Source organism: Halteromyces radiatus (genome assembly GCF_025201355.1).
Source record: "Halteromyces radiatus strain CBS 162.75 chromosome Unknown BX664scaffold_1, whole genome shotgun sequence".
NCBI classification, from domain to species: domain Eukaryota; kingdom Fungi; phylum Mucoromycota; class Mucoromycetes; order Mucorales; family Cunninghamellaceae; genus Halteromyces; species Halteromyces radiatus.
In genome coordinates this window covers 2,262,993-2,281,013 of record NW_026251687.1, presented here as the reverse complement: position 1 = coordinate 2,281,013, position 18,021 = coordinate 2,262,993, and the positions used below count along the sequence as shown (strand labels likewise).

The 18,021-nt window shown below is 33.4% G+C and overlaps 11 protein-coding genes across 11 annotated transcripts; 7 read left to right on the top strand and 4 right to left on the bottom strand.

The window, feature by feature from the left end:
• Positions 1 to 327: 327 nt before the first annotated feature.
• Positions 328 to 1,380, top strand: BX664DRAFT_381897 (uncharacterized protein). The gene is made up of 3 exons (XM_051549005.1): positions 328 to 431; positions 489 to 732; positions 840 to 1,380. The coding sequence occupies exons 1-3, from the start codon at positions 338 to 340 to the stop codon at positions 889 to 891; spliced, it is 390 nt and encodes a 129-aa protein (XP_051404903.1). The 5' UTR covers positions 328 to 337; the 3' UTR covers positions 892 to 1,380.
• BX664DRAFT_363338 (legume-like lectin family-domain-containing protein) lies at positions 1,138 to 2,718 on the bottom strand (the record flags this gene model as incomplete). The annotated part of the gene is made up of 8 exons (XM_051548372.1): positions 1,138 to 1,281; positions 1,403 to 1,467; positions 1,559 to 1,625; positions 1,731 to 1,946; positions 2,042 to 2,148; positions 2,251 to 2,335; positions 2,468 to 2,586; positions 2,706 to 2,718. The coding sequence occupies 8 exons, from the start codon at positions 2,716 to 2,718 to the stop codon at positions 1,138 to 1,140; spliced, it is 816 nt and encodes a 271-aa protein (XP_051404902.1).
• Positions 2,719 to 3,127: 409 nt separating this feature from the next.
• BX664DRAFT_18750 (30S ribosomal protein S21e) lies at positions 3,128 to 3,783 on the top strand. Its single transcript, XM_051540049.1, has 2 exons — positions 3,128 to 3,397; positions 3,467 to 3,783. Exons 1-2 carry the CDS (start codon positions 3,348 to 3,350, stop codon positions 3,675 to 3,677), a joined length of 261 nt encoding a protein of 86 aa, XP_051404901.1. The 5' UTR covers positions 3,128 to 3,347; the 3' UTR covers positions 3,678 to 3,783.
• Positions 3,784 to 4,105: 322 nt separating this feature from the next.
• On the bottom strand, positions 4,106 to 4,692 carry BX664DRAFT_354760 (signal recognition particle, SRP9/SRP14 subunit). Its single transcript, XM_051547761.1, has 3 exons — positions 4,593 to 4,692; positions 4,441 to 4,509; positions 4,106 to 4,351 (listed from the first exon to the last, which is right to left on the bottom strand). Exons 1-3 carry the CDS (start codon positions 4,659 to 4,661, stop codon positions 4,250 to 4,252), a joined length of 240 nt encoding a protein of 79 aa, XP_051404900.1. The 5' UTR covers positions 4,662 to 4,692; the 3' UTR covers positions 4,106 to 4,249.
• A 363-nt stretch (positions 4,693 to 5,055) lies between these two features.
• BX664DRAFT_255981 (Pex12 amino terminal region-domain-containing protein) lies at positions 5,056 to 6,121 on the top strand (the record flags this gene model as incomplete). The annotated part of the gene is made up of 5 exons (XM_051540444.1): positions 5,056 to 5,271; positions 5,355 to 5,502; positions 5,595 to 5,731; positions 5,793 to 5,893; positions 5,968 to 6,121. 5 exons carry the CDS (start codon positions 5,056 to 5,058, stop codon positions 6,119 to 6,121), a joined length of 756 nt encoding a protein of 251 aa, XP_051404899.1.
• Positions 6,122 to 6,138: 17 nt separating this feature from the next.
• On the top strand, positions 6,139 to 6,712 carry BX664DRAFT_18741 (uncharacterized protein). Its single transcript, XM_051540048.1, has one exon. The coding sequence runs from the start codon at positions 6,226 to 6,228 to the stop codon at positions 6,586 to 6,588; it is 363 nt and encodes a 120-aa protein (XP_051404898.1). The 5' UTR covers positions 6,139 to 6,225; the 3' UTR covers positions 6,589 to 6,712.
• A 282-nt stretch (positions 6,713 to 6,994) lies between these two features.
• BX664DRAFT_310308 (uncharacterized protein) lies at positions 6,995 to 8,119 on the top strand (the record flags this gene model as incomplete). The annotated part of the gene is made up of 4 exons (XM_051542550.1): positions 6,995 to 7,472; positions 7,546 to 7,569; positions 7,659 to 7,718; positions 7,818 to 8,119. The coding sequence occupies 4 exons, from the start codon at positions 6,995 to 6,997 to the stop codon at positions 8,117 to 8,119; spliced, it is 864 nt and encodes a 287-aa protein (XP_051404897.1).
• Positions 8,120 to 8,188: 69 nt separating this feature from the next.
• Positions 8,189 to 9,588, bottom strand: BX664DRAFT_310307 (uncharacterized protein; the record flags this gene model as incomplete). Its single annotated transcript, XM_051542549.1, has 3 exons — positions 8,189 to 8,203; positions 8,449 to 9,157; positions 9,554 to 9,588. The coding sequence occupies 3 exons, from the start codon at positions 9,586 to 9,588 to the stop codon at positions 8,189 to 8,191; spliced, it is 759 nt and encodes a 252-aa protein (XP_051404896.1).
• A 313-nt stretch (positions 9,589 to 9,901) lies between these two features.
• Positions 9,902 to 13,048, top strand: BX664DRAFT_310306 (uncharacterized protein; the record flags this gene model as incomplete). Its single annotated transcript, XM_051542548.1, has 10 exons — positions 9,902 to 10,013; positions 10,162 to 10,400; positions 11,027 to 11,157; positions 11,236 to 11,396; positions 11,613 to 11,752; positions 11,780 to 11,871; positions 11,977 to 12,032; positions 12,166 to 12,380; positions 12,602 to 12,853; positions 12,932 to 13,048. The coding sequence occupies 10 exons, from the start codon at positions 9,902 to 9,904 to the stop codon at positions 13,046 to 13,048; spliced, it is 1,515 nt and encodes a 504-aa protein (XP_051404895.1).
• A 444-nt stretch (positions 13,049 to 13,492) lies between these two features.
• BX664DRAFT_253608 (trypsin-like cysteine/serine peptidase domain-containing protein) lies at positions 13,493 to 14,801 on the top strand (the record flags this gene model as incomplete). The annotated part of the gene is made up of 3 exons (XM_051540317.1): positions 13,493 to 13,838; positions 13,960 to 14,218; positions 14,330 to 14,801. 3 exons carry the CDS (start codon positions 13,493 to 13,495, stop codon positions 14,799 to 14,801), a joined length of 1,077 nt encoding a protein of 358 aa, XP_051404894.1.
• A 974-nt stretch (positions 14,802 to 15,775) lies between these two features.
• On the bottom strand, positions 15,776 to 17,961 carry BX664DRAFT_289369 (permease family-domain-containing protein). Its single transcript, XM_051541834.1, has 5 exons — positions 17,744 to 17,961; positions 17,466 to 17,686; positions 17,312 to 17,385; positions 16,681 to 17,222; positions 15,776 to 16,604 (listed from the first exon to the last, which is right to left on the bottom strand). Exons 1-5 carry the CDS (start codon positions 17,891 to 17,893, stop codon positions 15,837 to 15,839), a joined length of 1,755 nt encoding a protein of 584 aa, XP_051404893.1. The 5' UTR covers positions 17,894 to 17,961; the 3' UTR covers positions 15,776 to 15,836.
• Positions 17,962 to 18,021: the final 60 nt, after the last annotated feature.

Here is an 18,021-nt window from a genome sequence, read left to right as displayed (position 1 = left end):
AGGATAAATCATACAGAACATCTAAAGGTTGGGGCGGCAGCGGAAATTATCAGCCCAACCAAAATGATCCAAACTTTGACACTTCAATTGAGCATAGCCAAAGGGGATCTTAAAGTATGGAGAAGTTGATGATGACCATGCAAGTGATGTTCATAGAAAAGATGGATCATACAAAGATACAAAAACTTCAGTGAAGGAATGCATGCCATTTTTCGATCCTCACATTTCATTGGCTGAGGTTTCCAAACTTTTCAGTTGCTACTACGCCCTGTTTTTCCCTCGCGTTCTTTTTTTTTTTTTTTTTTTTTTTTTTGTCCTTATTCTTGCATTATTCCAAATGACCAAACGACTTCGATCTTCTGATGAATCAGACGTCGCAAATGTACTAAGGCAACGACATAAACATGATCCTATTCAAAAAGAAAAACAAGGTAGGCTATTATTATCCAAAGCAAACGAAACTAATTTATTATTATTATTATTATTAGGACAACACACGTTTGCACTCATGATGCGCGCAGGACAGAAACAAACAACATCTTTACCATCACCTAGTCTATTTGAAGTACAATCACCAATACCACAACAATTATCATCACCGTGTTTTCGATGTCCAACAGCTTTACCGTCTTGTTGTACCTGTACCTTTTGTGAACAAGCCATCTGCCAACATTGTATTCAACCTTGTCAACGTTGTAACTCTATGTTTTGTACTGCTTGTAGTGTTATTGAGTAAGTTTTACTTTTACTTTATTTTATCTACCTATATTGACTATACATTTATTTCTTTTTTTTTTCTTCTTATTATTATGCCTACTTTTACTGATGACTTCTTCAAGTTACTCGGCCGCTATGGAGCAAGCCTATTGTCTATCTTGTTTCACATCTTGACTCTTTATACTATATTCACACCAAAACTACATCACCCCTATACCAATTTTTTTTTTGTTATCATTATTATTATTATTGGTATGGGTATTGTATACATGTTTCATTCATGTAAAGAACGACACTATTGCAGTACAAACAATACACATTATTCAACAACATACAGCATCATACACAACAACGCATTCAATAAACATAATTCATAGTCAAATAGAATAGTCAAAATGGATAGTTTTATTTATATTTCAATTAGAAACGCTTCATTTGATTGTTCTTTTCGTACGCGCGATACCCCACAAACAACACACCCACAAGTCCAGCTGCAAGAAGAATCTTCAACAAGAAGGTGAAGAATCCACCGGATGTCTTTTTTGGTTTTGCTGGTGCCTTGGTCTATCATATAGATACATATGTATTATTTAGTATTTCTTCTTTTTTTTTATATCAAAAATAAACCATGTCATATATCTCTTCCTCTTTTTTTTTTTTTTTTATTATTATTAATATTCTTTACCGGTTTAGTTTGCTTTGGTTCTGGTACCAATGTTCTTGTTGATACTGAAATAATGTCGTGATTATCTATGATACATGTATTAGTACTAGCACTCTATTGATGTTCTATAAAGGATTATTGTCCTCTTAATTTCTTTCTTTCATTTTTTTTTTTTACCAGTCAATTCACCAGTATGAGCAGAGAATCCAAGATAGATTTGATTTGGCAACTTGACATCATCTACCTGAAAAAATCAGAACGTAAAAAGGACCAATTGTTATTATTCATATACAACAAATCTTTCTCGTCAAGCAAATGCCCCCGCTTTTTTTTTCTATGTGTATCTTACCTTGAAACATTCATCCCAAGTATCTTCATCACGCCACATCACATCCAATTTAAGGTAATTGTTCTTGTAATAAGACAAACGGGCACGTGTAGGGAATGTTTTTGCCCGGAAATCCGCTTCACAACCAGCCAATTCCGTTGTTCGACCATCCTTGTCATTGTCATAAGTAGTGGCACCATCACCAAGCATGGCACTAATATAAGGGAATGTATGACGCTATTCAGTCAAAAAAAAAAAAAAAAAAAGAATTCGAGAAAGAATTAGTTTTCTATAAATATATACAACATCATCAACTAAATCATATCACTTACATGAGCACGTTCATTATCATAGGTATCGAAGAATACACCAAGACCATCAAATTGATTCTTTGAACCAAATACAGTTCCTTCAGTGGCTCTTTCCTTTGTCAACCACACTGATGCATACAAAAAAAAAATTGATTAATATATCATTACTTGAATAAGATGCATCAGCCATAGAAAGGCAATGAGTTTTAATCCAATCCTTTTAAACTTACTTGCAAAACCATCACCATACAAATGACCAGCAGGACCATCCACGTTGAATTCAAATTCCACTTCGAAATCAGGAGCAGTAATAGGCTATGTCAGCAGAGAAAAGAATAAAATAAGTAAAAATCGTGAATAAGTATATAGATATATCCAATAGTAGTGTTGTTTCAACTACTGAAATTAACATGATATCCATTCTTTATTGATTTTCATCTTTCTTACCAGTCTAGACCATAAGTGACCAACTTGCGATTGACGATTGTTTGTTAAACGAATATGACGGTTAGTGTTAATGATAGTATCGCCACCAAAGTCGAACCAACGATTTTGAAGTTCATCATCTATATAAATAAAAATAAAACGCGTTTAGAATATCATTCTTTTATATATATTAAAAAAAAGAAAGGTTCATCATATCATCGCTTTTAGCCGATGGAGTTTTTTTTTTCAATGGTTTTACCAATATAAGGCATAGAGATAGAATGGGTACGTAACATGACACTTGAAGATACTTGAGCTATAGCTGCTGAAGCCGAGGCTAAAACAGTTATCACCAAAGGAAGTAAATGACGCATTGTTTATCTTGGTATTTTGGTCGAGATGAAGAAAAGAAAAGTGCACGTTTTTGATTTCTTTGACCTAGCCATGAATTCTCAGATGTGGATTTTTTTGTATTCTATGTAGCAATTGATTCTCCGCCTGCTGTGTTGCCCAAAACGCACTCCACGTCATTGGCATGATTGGCTGCCAAAAAGGTGAATAGAGTGAAGATGCTAATTTATATTAAAAATACACATAAACAATAGATACAAAAGATTTATTCATCAAAAAAATAATAATAATAATAACAAATAGACTTCCTTTTTTAGAGATGTGTATCTAAAAAGATTCTGATGTGAATGGTAGCTGTCAAATGGTTATCAGCAATAGCTTGAACGCGGGCTTTTAACGTCCCTGTGGCTTGGTCTTGAAGAAAGAAAAAAAAATATTTTTTTCCTCTCATTTGTAGTGGAAAAAAGGATCAGCTATTAAAAAAAAAAAATTGTTTTAAGTTTCCTCCTCTTTCTCTTTTTGTTCTTTTACCTCTTACATCACTACTACAATGGAAAACTCTGAAGGCAGACTCGTTGATATCTACATTCCTCGCAAGTGGTAAATATATAAAATATTAAATATACGAATATAGTTTATTGACATTCAGTTATCTTGAAAAATAAATAGTTCTGCCACCAATCGTTTGATTGTTGCCCACGATCACGCTTCTATCCAATTGAACGTTGCTGATGTCGATGCTGAAGGTCGTGCCACCAACTCTTTCTCCACCTATGCTCTCTGTGGTTTCGTTCGCAAGGAAGCCGAAGCTGATGACTCTATCAACCGTCTCGCCACTCAAGATGGTTACTTGAAGAACGTCTGGTCTTACCAACAATAGATTTAGTTAGTCAATCATATTTTATTGCTTTCCATTTCTTCATATCTTCTTTTCTTATTATTATTGTGAATTACATAAATAAAAGTATATAGTGCATCAACAAAAATTTGTATGATTGTTATGATAATTGGTGTGATGGGGGAAAGTGATAGCTGCTAATTGATGGTTCACTTTATGAGTTGATATTTTGATGATGATGATATTCATTTTATGATGGGAATGATAAATAGTTGATCGTGATTCTATAATGGATGATAGTACATTTGGAAGAATACGCTAGGATTAATAATTGCATATGGGTTGGGACCACTAGCGAACAACAGGTACTTGATATTACTCTGATTAGAGATATGATTATTGAAAGAATATTATTCTGTTGTGTACAGCATATCATAATGAATAAATGACATAAGAAAAAAAAAAGACATAATCGAATAATGTAATCATGTTTATTAACCGAGAAATATGAGGTGAGAAGAGTAAAAAAAAAAAAAATAACTACAGGGTAAATCATATAAAAATCTGTACAAGTATAATGTTATGTAAGTTATTCTAGTTGGAGAGATCAAAAGTTATACATTCACTGGTTTGTTTTGCATTTGCTCCATGAGAGAGAGGTTGAGTTTGATGAATTTTTTGAGATCGGTTGCTTGATTAGTTTTGTACTTGACAACCTACCATAAGGAAGATATATAAAATAAAAAATATGAATTATCGTTTTCGAATCATAATTATTTATCATATAGATTGTTTGTATATTTACCGTTTGGTCATTGGTCACCTTCAGGACAAGTTCGCCAGCAGCACCGTGAAAGGTATGAACGTAACGTGTCTAGATTGTAAAAATAAAAATAAAGAAAACAATAATTAAAGAATCAATCATAAATGTATATTCTTTTTTTTTTTTGTATTTACGGTATCTGGTGAGGAAGCATAAATATCTTCAGCTGCTTTTTGGAAATCATCCCAGTTGGTAATGTACATATTGATGGAACAAGGGGACAATACAACAAATAGAAGAAAAGAGAGAAAGAGAATCAGAAGAACGGATGAAGGACACCATAAGTGAAAGGCATTCATACTCCGATACTATGATCATGAATGTCTATCAAATAAACCAGTAGTGTTTTTAGCTTGATGCCTTAGACACAGGGGAAAAGGAGGATACAAGATATTGATTCAACTATCTAGACTTGGACGGGTTCAATCATAAAATCGTGCTATAGACCAAAGTGAAATGATCCCCTCCTCTCCTTTTTTCATGTGAACTTCGATTGGTCATTATATAAAATATGTTGACAAAAGAGCAAAACCAATCTCCGCATTTTTCGTCTTTCTCTTTCCCCACTTTTTTTTTTTTTTTGTTCTTTCTATAATAATGGCACGACCTCCATCACAAATACCTACACCAGAATGGAACGATAATTGGAAACAGATACAACCTACCTTATTAAAAATACGTCGGTCTATGGCTTCATTACGTACTTCTTCCCTCAAAGTCATGCGTGTCAGTCAATTGGATTCTGATATTCTTGACCTTGAACTATTTGATATCTTGAAGGAACAATTATGGAATGCCTTGTCATTGTTTAAAGTAATTTAAGGAAATACATTTTAAGTAATAAGAAAAAAAAAAGTAAATATCCTCATTTCTTTCTATCTCTCTCTTTTATTTAGCCTACCATTAAGGAAACTTTTGAACCAGAAATACTGGGTATACTTAATCTTGTTTTATTCAAATTCTCCATTTATGACTCTTCTGCTACTTATGGTGCTCAATTACAAAACTTGAAATATAGAAACGAATGGCAACATGGTGGTATATGTAAGTGTATATGAATACTCAATACAAAATAATAATAAAAAAAAATACAACAAATGAACTTAACCTTTTATTTATATATATATTTGAACAAGTGGAATCTATTGCAAAAGACGCTCCTTTAACAAAAAAACAAAAGATTATTTATGGTATATTGACAGTGGGTGGACAATATGCATGGACTAGAGCAAATCGGCTTATTACTGAAAATGGTTGGGGTGAATTGGATGAGGTAGTAATATAAATAAAAAAAAAATAGTCATTATATCCTTATTCATTCTCTTTCTCTTCAGTCGGATACTCGTAACAAAATCTATAGGATATTACAAAATGGAGAAAAATATTGGAAAGCATTTTCTCTATTAAACTTTTTGATCTTTTTATATAATGGAAAGTAAGTGTATCATTCAAACAAAAGTGAAAACTCATTATCTTCCCTATTTTTTTTTTTTATTTTATTATTATTAGGTATCGAACATTGATCGATCGACTCTTAGCCATGAGATTGGTCTATGCCAAAAAATCTTTGAATCGTCAAGTCAGTTTTGAATTCCTCAATCGTCAAATGGTGTGGCATGCATTCACAGTAAGTGATGATTATATAGTAATTGATTACCTATGATATCTGATGAATACTACTTTTTTTTTTTTGATTTCTTCTAGGAATTCTTGTTGTTTTTGGTACCATTGATCAATATAGAAAAACTGAAATTGAAATTGACAAGGATGCTTCTCCCAAAATCTTATTTGGTGTCTTCCAAAGGCTATGATAAGTTACCAGACAACCAATGTGCTATCTGTCATGATAATAGTTCTTCCAGTGATACTTCAAATGATGGTACCTCTGCTCCAATTGGTCAAGTACAAGACTACTCAGTACATAATCCTTACAAGACAAGTTGTGGTCATGTCTATTGTTATTATTGTATTCAAAGCAAAATGGTTGTTTTTGGTGATGAATGGCCCTGTCTTCGATGTGGTGAAAAGGTGGAATCCATACACAAGCTGGTCTGCAAAGTGGAAGACACTGATGACGAAGAAAAGTTGGATGTAGCATCATCAACATCACAGGATACTGATGGCTCATAGTTTAGTTGAAAAATAGAATAGTTTTTTTTTTTTTTTGTATGAATAGACATGGAACATATTCGATTTGTATGGAAATTGATTATTATTTTTTGTTTAATAAAGACCTGAAAAAAAAAAGAAAGGCTATTTATGATTTCATTGTTTGAATAAATAAACAATAAAAAAAATATGGATTTGTCTGTTGGATTTATTGGATGTTATTGATGATCAATTCATTGTTCATATATATATATATATATATATACATATTTAAAAGTAAAGTTTGAGTTAGGGTATTTCGTGCTAAGATAGTTTATTATATTGAAAAGAGGATTGATTGTTCATCGTAGTGAAAATATAAAAAAAAAAAATATGTATATTATTTTCTCATTTTTTAAAGCACCTGTTATATATTATACCTCTATAGATGGATACCCCTTTTATCATTCACTGGCTACGACAAGCCCGCGCATCTTATGGTGAAATTGTTGTCAATGTTGTTTCCTTTCTATTGTTCTCACAGCAGCTACTCATGTACTTTGGAATAAGCCCACAAGAGTTTATAACCATTATAATTTGGACTGTGGATACAGTGATGATCGTCATCATTGGTGCTGTTGTAGCACTCATTGCTCTGCTCATGGCATCTTCTATTGTGGCCATTGGGTGCATCGTTTTTGTAGGAGGTTTCATTGCCATTGTTCGATATGCTCTCTTCCTTGGTCATCTGGGACAAAAGATGGTATGGATCTTTGGGAAAATGACCATCTCACTACTGGCAGTTTGTTGTATTTTGGTACTTTTCCTTGCTTGGTGTGTGAGATCCTTTAGTTGCTTTTTGATGACAACAGTATGGGAAAACTTGACCAAGATAACTGATCCTGATGCCTTGATCATTCCTTCATGTAAGTGATCTTTTTCTTTAAAGATTATTTTTTTTTCTTATCAACCCTCTTTTTTTTTTTTTATTTTGTCTAGCATATATCAATGCTTCTAACAGACGTAAGTCAATCACTTTCTTTTCTTTTTTTTTTCTTCCTTTAAAAAGTGTTAACATGTCCCTCATCATCCTTTTCAATTTGATTATCTAGCCTCTCTATTGCGGCGTCCTACTGCTGATACAATGATCAATGCCCCTTCTATTTCCAGACGTAAGTCAACTTTTTACTGCGTGTATTTTATTTAAAAATATTAAAAATAAAAAATGGTATTTTTTTTTTTTTTTACCATCCTTCCGTTTGACTATTTAGCTTCTTTTTTATGGCGATCTTCTGGCTCTCATGATTGTGGCATTTCCAGTGATAAAGACTCTTACTGTAAGATGGCTCATATGTCCACTTCAGAATTATACACCCATCCCATCAATATGAATAGACCATCATTTTTACCACCATTATCATCATCATCATCATCATCATCATCATCGCCATTACAAGCTTATGGGAGGGGATCAGGGATAAATATTTTTTCACTCGTTGGCCGTGATACTAGAACCTCTTTAGTACCCATATCATCAGAATCTATCATCATCGTCAATAAATTATATTTTTAAATTTAAACGAGTTCCTGTTAATTTATTGAAGATGAGTAACGTAAAGTAGGTTTAAAAAAACATAAGTCTTCATTCATATCTTCTCTAAAAAGAAAAAAATGATAAAGTAAAATTTGATTTCTTCCTTTGGTTGAAAAGAGGTTAATATGATATAATATTATACTATCTATAAGCACTCTATCGATTCTTTTTTTTTTTTTGCATAAAACATGTTTGAAAAAACTGGCAGGTAATCTTACTTTTTTTCATCAGGGGCTACTACGGACTTTTTTTTTATATTTGCATATTCTCTTTGTTATTTTTACTCTTCTTTAATAAAAGCGTCTTACTATTTTTATTATTGTTATTGTCGTTCTGGATATCATCCATATCCATAGTTCCAAAAGAATAGACCAAGCCAAGTGGATACCTTTTACAAACTCAAATAGAAAACCGGTACCAACAAGGATGATAATGGGCAGTAACTTCAAATTGGATAGGATGAAGTTTCTCATGGACTTTCCAGCTTGATGTAAATGATATTTTGTCGCTAGATTGAGTTTGCAGCCAAGTATAACCATTTTTTCGTAAGAATCTTTCAGCATCTTTAGGATACGCTTGTCACCATTCAACATGAAGTACTTCCACTGCTTCAGTTTATTTCCATCCTGTTCTAAAGATTGATTATTACTATAATGATGATCATCATCATTCGATATCCCATTTGTTGTGTGATCCGACTGCGTCGAATATTGCGCAGGATAATATCCAACTATGAAATAAGGTGTTTTGAAGCCATAAGGAATATCATCGGTCCTCAGGGAAGGAAAGAGCCATTCTTGATGATGAAAATTAGAGAAGGAGAATAAAAAGAGGGAAGCGAGAGAACGATTGTGGATTGAAGGTTGATCACGTGTATGATTGTCTTGGTATATAAAATCCACCATCGATACATTATAATTATTGAATAGGTAGCCATGGATTGAACTCTTGGATGAATTTATACTAGAGAAATAATCAAAGAGGGTATTGATGGTCGACATGTCTAAACAGTGACAACTATGAATAGCCAAAAAAAGAAATACAAAGTAGATCGAGTAATATTTAAACATGATTGGCGAAAAAAAAAAAGTATTGAAAGATAAAAAGAGAAAGAGAAAAAGAAAAAAAAAAAGATATATGAGCCTTGATTCAATCATAACAATCAACCTCCTTCTTTTCTGATGTGAATGAACAAAGTTCATTGTTTTTTTTTTTTTTTAAAAAAAAAAAAAAAAAAAAAAAGGATAATGAATAGGAGGAGGATGATGTCTCGTAGCGGATGATCTTTGTCGTTGTTATTACGCTTTTCTGTTTGGTTATAATAAAAATAAAAAAATCCATTTTTTTTTCTAGAATCAAGATTTAATAAAATAGAGACAAGGAAAGGAGAGAGAACAATCAATGTTGTCTTACTGGAGTATCCATAGTGAAGTTTGGCGAAAGGGCATGATACATCAGATACTTTAACACGATGATGATGATGATGATGATGATTGTATATTATGGATAAAGGATGGCATGTAGATAGTTCATCTAATTAGTTTTAAATTAGTATTTTAGCTTCAGTATTATTCATTGTTTTGTAATCATCACGCAATCAAATGGACAATGAATCCAGGCGTACTTAGATTATTGATTCTATGCATCTTGGACAATAAATTCATCATCTCGAATAAGAATATATAAAAAATACTCATCATTTTCATTTGATTCATATTTCTTTCCCCTTATTACACATACGTAGATATACTTGATATATCAATGGTTATCTGTGATAAATGTAATCGTCGCTTTCGGTCTGCCGTAACATTGGACCAACACAAGAAAGAATTACATAGTGAAACTATTACGTGTTATTACCACGATATTGCAGGTAAGCTTCCAAGTTGCGTAAAAAAAAAAAAAAAAAAAAAAAAAAAAAAAAAAAAAAAAAAGTGATGTTAATTGATACTCATACCTAATATGCTTACTTTTTTTTATTTTTTATTTTTCTTTTTTATTGAATACGTTGGCAATTACAGGTCGACGGCAAACCATCATCATAGATCGATATGCTAATGGGTTTATGTGTCCCTTTTGCATCAGTGTGATTGCAACAAAATCCAAAATGGAAAGACACATCCAACAAACGAAATCCAAATGTATGATCAATCGACGTTATGGTGATATTTCTTTCAACATAACTGATCATCATCGTCATCAAGAACAAGAAGTTGCTTTACCACCCATACTAGCTTCCACCTCGACTCGGATATCATCTGTAAGTCCATCACCTTCTTCATCTAGATTTACGGTCTTTTGTTACACTTTTTTCAGAAAGCGTCTACTTTATTTTCTATACTCCTGTGTTATTGTCATCATGGCTTATCTCTATATGCCTCGTATGGAGACTGTTTGTTATACTTACATTTACAATGACTAAGGTCTCTATCTCTCTCTCTTTTTTTTTTTTTTTTTGTCATCACCATACCTTAGAATTGACTTACCCTTTCCTTTTAAAAAGTATAAAACGATCATTTTATATCATATATCTTTTATTGTGGAGCAACATATATACTTAACATGTATGGTAGTATCTCTTTTCAATAAAGTCCTATTGATGGTTTATCGTACGATTCCTATTTTATCATCATCCATCTAAATCTAGATGAAGCCGTCGTAGTTACTTTACAGTGAGAGTGCTATTATGCGTCAATGGTATGAAACATCTTTCCGAGCCAATCAGAATCTTTTTTTTTGCGTCAATCACCTTTGACACTCAGCGTTTTAAGGGGGGAGGGAAAAAAAGTATTTTCTTTATTCTTTTTTTTTCTTTTTTTTTCTTTTTTTTTTCGTTTTGGTCTTTACCGTCTCTCTTCTAGTTTATATTCTATGATTTTTACCTAGTTGAATATTCGTTGTATTCAGTTTCTGCCTCTCGTTAGGATATGTGGTCTCAAACATCGTCCAAGTTACAAAAAAATCCTTAACATAGATCCATTCATGGCCTTAACCCAATCATTCGAAGTTGCTCATAGGTACGTATTCTTTTGTAAATCTTGAAAGCGTCACTTATTTTTTATTACATTATTTGATATAGTTCCAACTTTATGTAGAAAGCAAAACAAGAAGCATAGAACTCTTCACCTATATGAATACGCGTATACCTTTAGAGAAAACCGTTTACTGGGACGTGCCGACAACGCCCTCCTGACGCACACAACAACATTTGCAGGCCTTCTAACCGTGATATCAGCCATTTGCGTATGGACACCTGGTAATCTTCCTATGTATATGACAACGCCAACCTATCAACCAACCAGAAACGAAAACTCTTCATGTTTCACTTGGATCATCCTGATATATCACTTTTATTGATAAATAACTCAACAATCACGCTACAACCTTTTATGATAAATTCATTATTCGACATGGTATTCCTGAACAAACCCTATCAGACAACGCTGTACTTTTCAATGCACTATTTGGCAAGCAACTCGTAGCTATGATTGGATCAAGACAACTTTTTACGCCAGCCTACTATCCTTCGGCCAATGGAGCGATAGAAAGATTCATGAAAACTTTACGATGACTATCCTATTCACATACTGCAATATCAAAGATCTCACTGAAGTAATGTTTAATTCCAAGTCTATGTAGAAAGATGGAAATTTGGTTCTATGTGACGCAAAACGTGGTCTAACGACGTATATGACAACGCTTATTCTTCACAATGGTGGCAACGGAATCAAGTAAGTTTTGACAAAAAAAAAAAAAAAAAGATAATAAAAAAGGATATTTTCTTATAGATATACAAATGTATACTACGTTTATTAGGATTATCTGGAATCGATTAGTTACAAAGACGTAGTGATTCTTGCTCTGATGATGTCCTCAGACCAGACAACATTGAGTAATTCAAACCATGAAAACAAGTCTTGGCCGATTTAATTGAATTTAGGTAATTCACTATATATTATTGTAAATGTGTAACTCTCTAACTCACTTTTAGTCAATTTACTTATAATAGCAAACATATCGAAAAGTACAAGAAACAAGTCAGAACATCATCTTTGTTTCTCCCTTCTTTCCTTCGTTAAAAATTCCTTTTAAAATATCGTCATCGCACTTTGGGATTCCTACCTGTTATCAATATACCAAGACAATGGAGAACAATGACATGGATCACAACTTGCAAGCAGACGGTATAACAACACTACTCAAAAAAGAGGTTGGAACCCTTTCAGAGCGAGGAGATGAAGTAAGTGAATGAAACGAACTGATGATCTTTTTTTTAACTAACTTTTTATGTCTTTAGTATCCTGGCATACACAAACCAACAGGAAATAATATAGGACTGAAATCAACGTTAGCAAGAATGTGCATGTTTGATCTGGGGACATCACTTTTATTTCCAACGAGTGTCGCTAGATTATTGGGAACCTCTTCCAGCTGTTGATGAATACAAGTATATATTGGTAGTTCTTGATACTTTCAAAAGATATATGGAATTGTTTCCTACAACATCGACATATAAATGATGAACGTGGGCGTTCTCCTGAAAACACTTTACCTCAAATGTCTTCACCTCAACAGCAACAATCTCAGGATGTCAATTCACAAGCACAAGATTATTCCAACTATTCTGCACAACCTTCATACAATGTGACAAACAACAACAACCATCAAGGATACCCTCTGCACATTACAGTACATCTTCACCCATTCAACCAGGTACATATACTGCTTATCCTCTGCAAGATCATCTTCAATCAACACCTTATCATGTCTTCTACACCTCAACCTTTGTAGAATCAAGCAACCCCACTATCCGGATATGCCGTTCCTCCTGGTAATCAATCATACAATAATCCTCCTCCTCCTCAACAAGCACATGCTCAAAACTTTTTAGTTTGGATTAGTATTTAGTTAGTGTTTTGGTATATTAGCGGTTATATGTGAAATGTTTTGGGATTAAAATCAATAAAGTTGGATCCTATTATTTAAAAAAAAGACAGTGGTCGTGTCCATAAATCGTCTCAGGGGTATACAACAAAATGTTCTTATTTAATTATGTGAAATATGTAAAATGTTACCAAGGGATGACGAAACAAGAAGAGATTTTATTAAGACTTTAATCTTTTTTTTTCCTTTCTTTTTTTTTTCTTTTTTTTCATCTTCTTTTTTTTTTTTTTAATTTGTGTCTGTGTGTTTGATCCAGACTTATTCAAGAGAAGGAGGGGAATGGTTCGAAAATGTCACATTCCTACCACTTGGCGCCTTGTTGTCTCTCTTTTCCTTACCATACAAGGCATTCAATGTATCCAACGTGGAACCACGGTGACCGATAGTAGTTTATATCCATTTTATGTAATGTTAGGGAATCCTCATGTCTGTGGAGGCACCATCCTTAGTCTGGATCCACCCAAAGTCTTAACAGCTGCTCATTGTGTACTAGGTAGTCCTCCTCCTTCTAGTTTTATCAACAGCAACTTGAAAAACCCTTACTTTGTCGGTTATGGTCATGTCCAACGACAACAACAACAAACGCTTCATGTCATTGATTGGACAATCCATCCTGCTTATCTTGCTGACCCACTTCAACAACAATATGATATTGCCATTTTGACTTTACAATCACCTCTCATTCCCTCTAAATTCGTGGCAAGAGCCGCCATATGGTCTCCACAAAATAATGATTCTCTACCCTATTTGGAAGGTAATCACTGACAAGTTGTTGTCATCATCAACTGGGGAATGTATATATATATATATAAAAAAAAGAATCATGAAACTCATCTCCTTTTTTTTTTTTTTTTTTTTGTCTGTGTGGCAAATAGGGGCATTGATTGGTTATGGATATAGTGCAACCAATGAACCAGAAGCAGCCACATTACAACGTATGACACTTGAAGTAAGTAATTATCAACCACGAGGCGATAATATGGTCAATGCCGTTGTTACTTTTGATGAGGATCATCGTATCGCCTGTCATGGAGACTCTGGTAGTCCATTGGTAGTGCAATTTCCCATTCTCACAGCATCATCATCATCATCAACATTATCATCAACATTATCATCAACATTATCATCAACATCGTCATCATCATCACAATCATCACTATCATCGCCATCATTGTCAATATCCAGTCCAAATAGAGATAGAGTGTATGGTGTACTTCAACCCTATATCATTGGTACACTAGCAAGAATCTTTGGCGTATATGATCCTGATCCCAGTCATCCAACATGTCCAACCAAAGTCCGTCCAAATGCCACCACCATTGAAAGTTTTGTCAATCTCATCCCTTTGCTCCCATGGATTTCACAAGCAACACATCAATCCATAGAGCAATTGACCACACCAGATATATATGATCTCGATGGGAGTATAAATAATAATAATAATAATAATAATAATTATAATAGTAATGATGATGATAATGCGTGGGGTTCAGTGACAAGTCCTTATATCGATCATATCATTTCATCCTCCATCACTTGTATTGGTCGTTTGTTTTTCTTCAACTCTGCATCCAACAATAATCCTCTCCTTTCTGCGTCTTCTTTGGGTATTGGCTATGCTCTACTTCCCAACACTTCTCCATCACCATTTATATCTAATACCATCTTTTGTACTATTTGGTCTCTTCTTGTAACCCTGTTTGTTTCTATCATGTAACACACCTTTCTCCTTTTTTAGAAATAAACTTGAACCAACTGTACATGCATGAATACAAAAATAAGACTCCGCCTTGTCCTTTCTTTAGTGTCAACATTATTTTTTTTCTCTCTCTCTCTTTTTCTTTCTCCTTTTTCTTTTTTTTTTTCTCTTCATTGCTTACGACAACAACATCTTAAGCTCTCAAAACGGCAAAACACCCATCATTAAAACACATGCTATCAACATGAATGTTAAATACCAACATAGATAACAAAAGTGCTTTCAACAGCCTTTCAGAATGCGGCAATACGAACAAAACAACATCTACGCCTAGATATCACTACACATTTACACAAAGAAGGAAAAATCACTATTAGGTTGACTCCATATTTTTTTAAAAGAAAAAACAGCCTTGGCAATTGACGTGGCAACATATGATACCAATAGATTTTATAGTTGTAGGGTTATCATTGTCATTGAATGGGTTACAACAAAATAGTCGAATGCAACAGCAGGATCAACTCGTTGGAGAAGATTTGATTGGAAAATAAAAAGGCAAGTCAATGGTGGTGAAAAGCTCTCTTTTTAGATGATCTACTGGTTTGATTGATCTTCTGTCTCTCTCTTTTATTATTGTTACTCGTATTATTATTTGTGGCTAGCAATAGACTTATTCATTACTTATACATTGTATACAATTTTTTTCTTCGTTTTTCTTTAATAAAATCATACTCTATGTTTCATCCATGTTTATTGTTGTTTTTTCTTTGTTACCATAGAAATGCGCTTTACGACCGTCTTTTTTTTTTTGTATTGCACGCATCAAGGTCATGCATCAAGGTCTTTTTTTTTTTTTTTTGGCAAGGCTTTAAAAAATCTCAGAATAATATCTCTATCTACCCATCCATCATACAACCAATCACATATCAACCATTATTGTTCATTCTAATCTTATTATACAAAAGAAGTAATTTATTGATGAAGGGTAAAACAACAACAAATAATAATAATAATAATAATAATAATAACCAAAGATATTAAAAGAAATTATGTCTAATAATGAAGTTCTTGTTTGTCATAGGCTTCAAAATCAGGGTGAGGGAAGGTATCACGGGTAGTAGCATCTTCTGGAATACTGTGTTCTTCATGAGCCATTTCCATTTCAGGCTGTTCGTCGTCTTCAAATTCATATTCATCCTCATGCCATGGAATGGGATTACCACTGACCTTACCACCAATATAACGGATCCAATGAGGAACAAATGATCGAGAGAAGGTACCTACCCACCAATTTTCCATAGCACTATAATCAGGTTGGATACGACCACGACTAAGTACATCGATCAATAAGACCACACCATTAATAATAATATAGGAGATGATACCACCAATCACACCATAAGCAATAGAATAAGTGAAAGGCATGACAGCCAAAGTGATGAAAGCTGGAATGGCATCACCAGGATAATCCCAATTGATGTTGCGAATACTTGAAGTCATCATGGAACCTACAATGATCAAGGCCGGACCTGTAGACCAAGGAGGGAAACTGGCGAAGATAGGAGAGAAGAAGATAGATATAAAGAATCCAAATGCAACCGTAATGGCTGTAATACCTGTACGACCGCCTTCAGCAATACCAGCACCAGATTCAACAAAAGCTGTACAAGAAGAACTTCCAAAACAAGATCCAATACTGATACTCAAAGCATCAGCCATGAACGCACGAGTAGAATGTTCAAAATCACCCGTCTTATCGGTAAAACCACCGTAACGAGCCATAGAATACATTGTTCCTGTTGTATCAAGAATATCCACATACTATTATATAATAATAATAATAAAAAAAAAAAGGAGTAAGAGAAATGATTTCATTCTATGATTTGTCAAAACTTACCAAGAAAGTAATCAAAGCAATCCAGAAATCTTTTCCAGTAAGATTAAAGTCAAACTTGCCTAAAACACCATTTAAATGATGTACTGTTACGACCTTTTTGAAATAATCAAACATAGCATCACCTTCAGGAGTATAAGGGAAATAGGTCACCTGGCTTACACGAGGCCAAGAAGTAATAGCAATAAAGAGGATCCCCATCAGAATAGCACCACGAACACGATACATTAATAAGATAGAGATGATTACCAATCCTAATAAACCCATGTATAAGGTCGGTGATTCCATATGGCCCCACTGACACACACCATCTGGATCTTTTGCAGCGGCAGGACATCCACCAAGAGTAACTAGAGTTGATTTATCCAGAGAAACAAGACCAATACCTGCAGAGGATTGTAAACCAATGAAACACAGATAAAGACCAATACCGCATCCCATAGCTACCTTGATACTCATAGGAATGATTCGTGCAAACCATTGTCGAACACCAAAAATAGATAATACCAAAAAGATAAAACCTTCAATAAATACAGCAGCAAGAGCTTTTTTTTTTTTTTCAAATAATAATAATGAATAATAAAAGAAAGTGAGTTGAATTATGTCAGGATTTTTCTTTATATATATATTTTACCAGTTTCATAAGAGATTTTGCCAGATCCATGATAACCAACAACAGTATAAGTAAAATAAGCATTTAAACCCATACTATTAAAAAAAAAGTGTAAATCAAAACTATACATTTTTCTTCTGAATATATTATTTTTTTTTTTTGATGATAACTTTACCCAGGAGCCATACCAATAGGAAGATTTGCAAATACACCAATCAAAACACTTGAAATCATAGCAATAATAGTAGTAGACATAATCATTTGAAGTTTCAAATCAAATACACAAGCAGCATAAGCAGTATCATTATCACAAACTGGATCTTCAGCTGTTTTTGGACAAACACAAGTACCACCACTACTACTAATGATCGATGCATTCACTGAAATAATATAAGCCTAAAATTATATAATGAGTTCAATTGATATATTCTAACCGAGATTCTTTTTTTTTACCATAGCAAAGAAAATCGTGACACCTGCACGAAGTTCTGTCAAGAAACGAGTTCCCTTTCGTTCTCGTCGAGCACCTGAACCTTCCAATTGGAAATGTCGACCAATTCTAGAATGTGCTACTGCAGTATTGATCCGATTGGCCCAAGCCATTATATTATTATTATTTTTTTTTTAAAAAAAAAAAAAAGAGGTCAAGTATATAAAGGAGTGGAAAGTCGCAAAACGAAAGAGAGAGAGAAAGAAAAAGAGATAAAAAAAAAAAGTTTTGGTAAGGAAAA

What these genes read in the sequence shown, in the direction of transcription:
- BX664DRAFT_381897 (XM_051549005.1), top strand. Translation starts at nt 338, where the DNA reads ATGACCAAACGACTTCGATCTTCTGATGAATCAGACGTCGCAAATGTA. An exon ending in TATTCAAAAAGAAAAACAAG is followed by an intron (nt 432 to 488) that starts GTAGGCTATTAT and finishes TATTATTATTAG; the next exon opens with GACAACACACGTTTGCACTC. An exon ending in ACTGCTTGTAGTGTTATTGA is followed by an intron (nt 733 to 839) that starts GTAAGTTTTACT and finishes GACTTCTTCAAG; the next exon opens with TTACTCGGCCGCTATGGAGC.
- BX664DRAFT_18750 (XM_051540049.1), top strand. Translation starts at nt 3,348, where the DNA reads ATGGAAAACTCTGAAGGCAGACTCGTTGATATCTACATTCCTCGCAAG. An exon ending in ATCTACATTCCTCGCAAGTG is followed by an intron (nt 3,398 to 3,466) that starts GTAAATATATAA and finishes AAAAATAAATAG; the next exon opens with TTCTGCCACCAATCGTTTGA.
- BX664DRAFT_354760 (XM_051547761.1), bottom strand. Translation starts at nt 4,661, where the DNA reads ATGTACATTACCAACTGGGATGATTTCCAAAAAGCAGCTGAAGATATT. An exon ending in ATGCTTCCTCACCAGATACC is followed by an intron (nt 4,510 to 4,592) that starts GTAAATACAAAA and finishes TTTACAATCTAG; the next exon opens with ACACGTTACGTTCATACCTT. An exon ending in AGGTGACCAATGACCAAACG is followed by an intron (nt 4,352 to 4,440) that starts GTAAATATACAA and finishes TCCTTATGGTAG; the next exon opens with GTTGTCAAGTACAAAACTAA.
- BX664DRAFT_18741 (XM_051540048.1), top strand. Translation starts at nt 6,226, where the DNA reads ATGCTTCTCCCAAAATCTTATTTGGTGTCTTCCAAAGGCTATGATAAG.
- BX664DRAFT_289369 (XM_051541834.1), bottom strand. Translation starts at nt 17,893, where the DNA reads ATGGCTTGGGCCAATCGGATCAATACTGCAGTAGCACATTCTAGAATT. An exon ending in CCTATTGGTATGGCTCCTGG is followed by an intron (nt 17,386 to 17,465) that starts GTAAAGTTATCA and finishes TTTTTTTAATAG; the next exon opens with TATGGGTTTAAATGCTTATT. An exon ending in CAAAATCTCTTATGAAACTG is followed by an intron (nt 17,223 to 17,311) that starts GTAAAATATATA and finishes AAAAAAAAAAAG; the next exon opens with CTCTTGCTGCTGTATTTATT.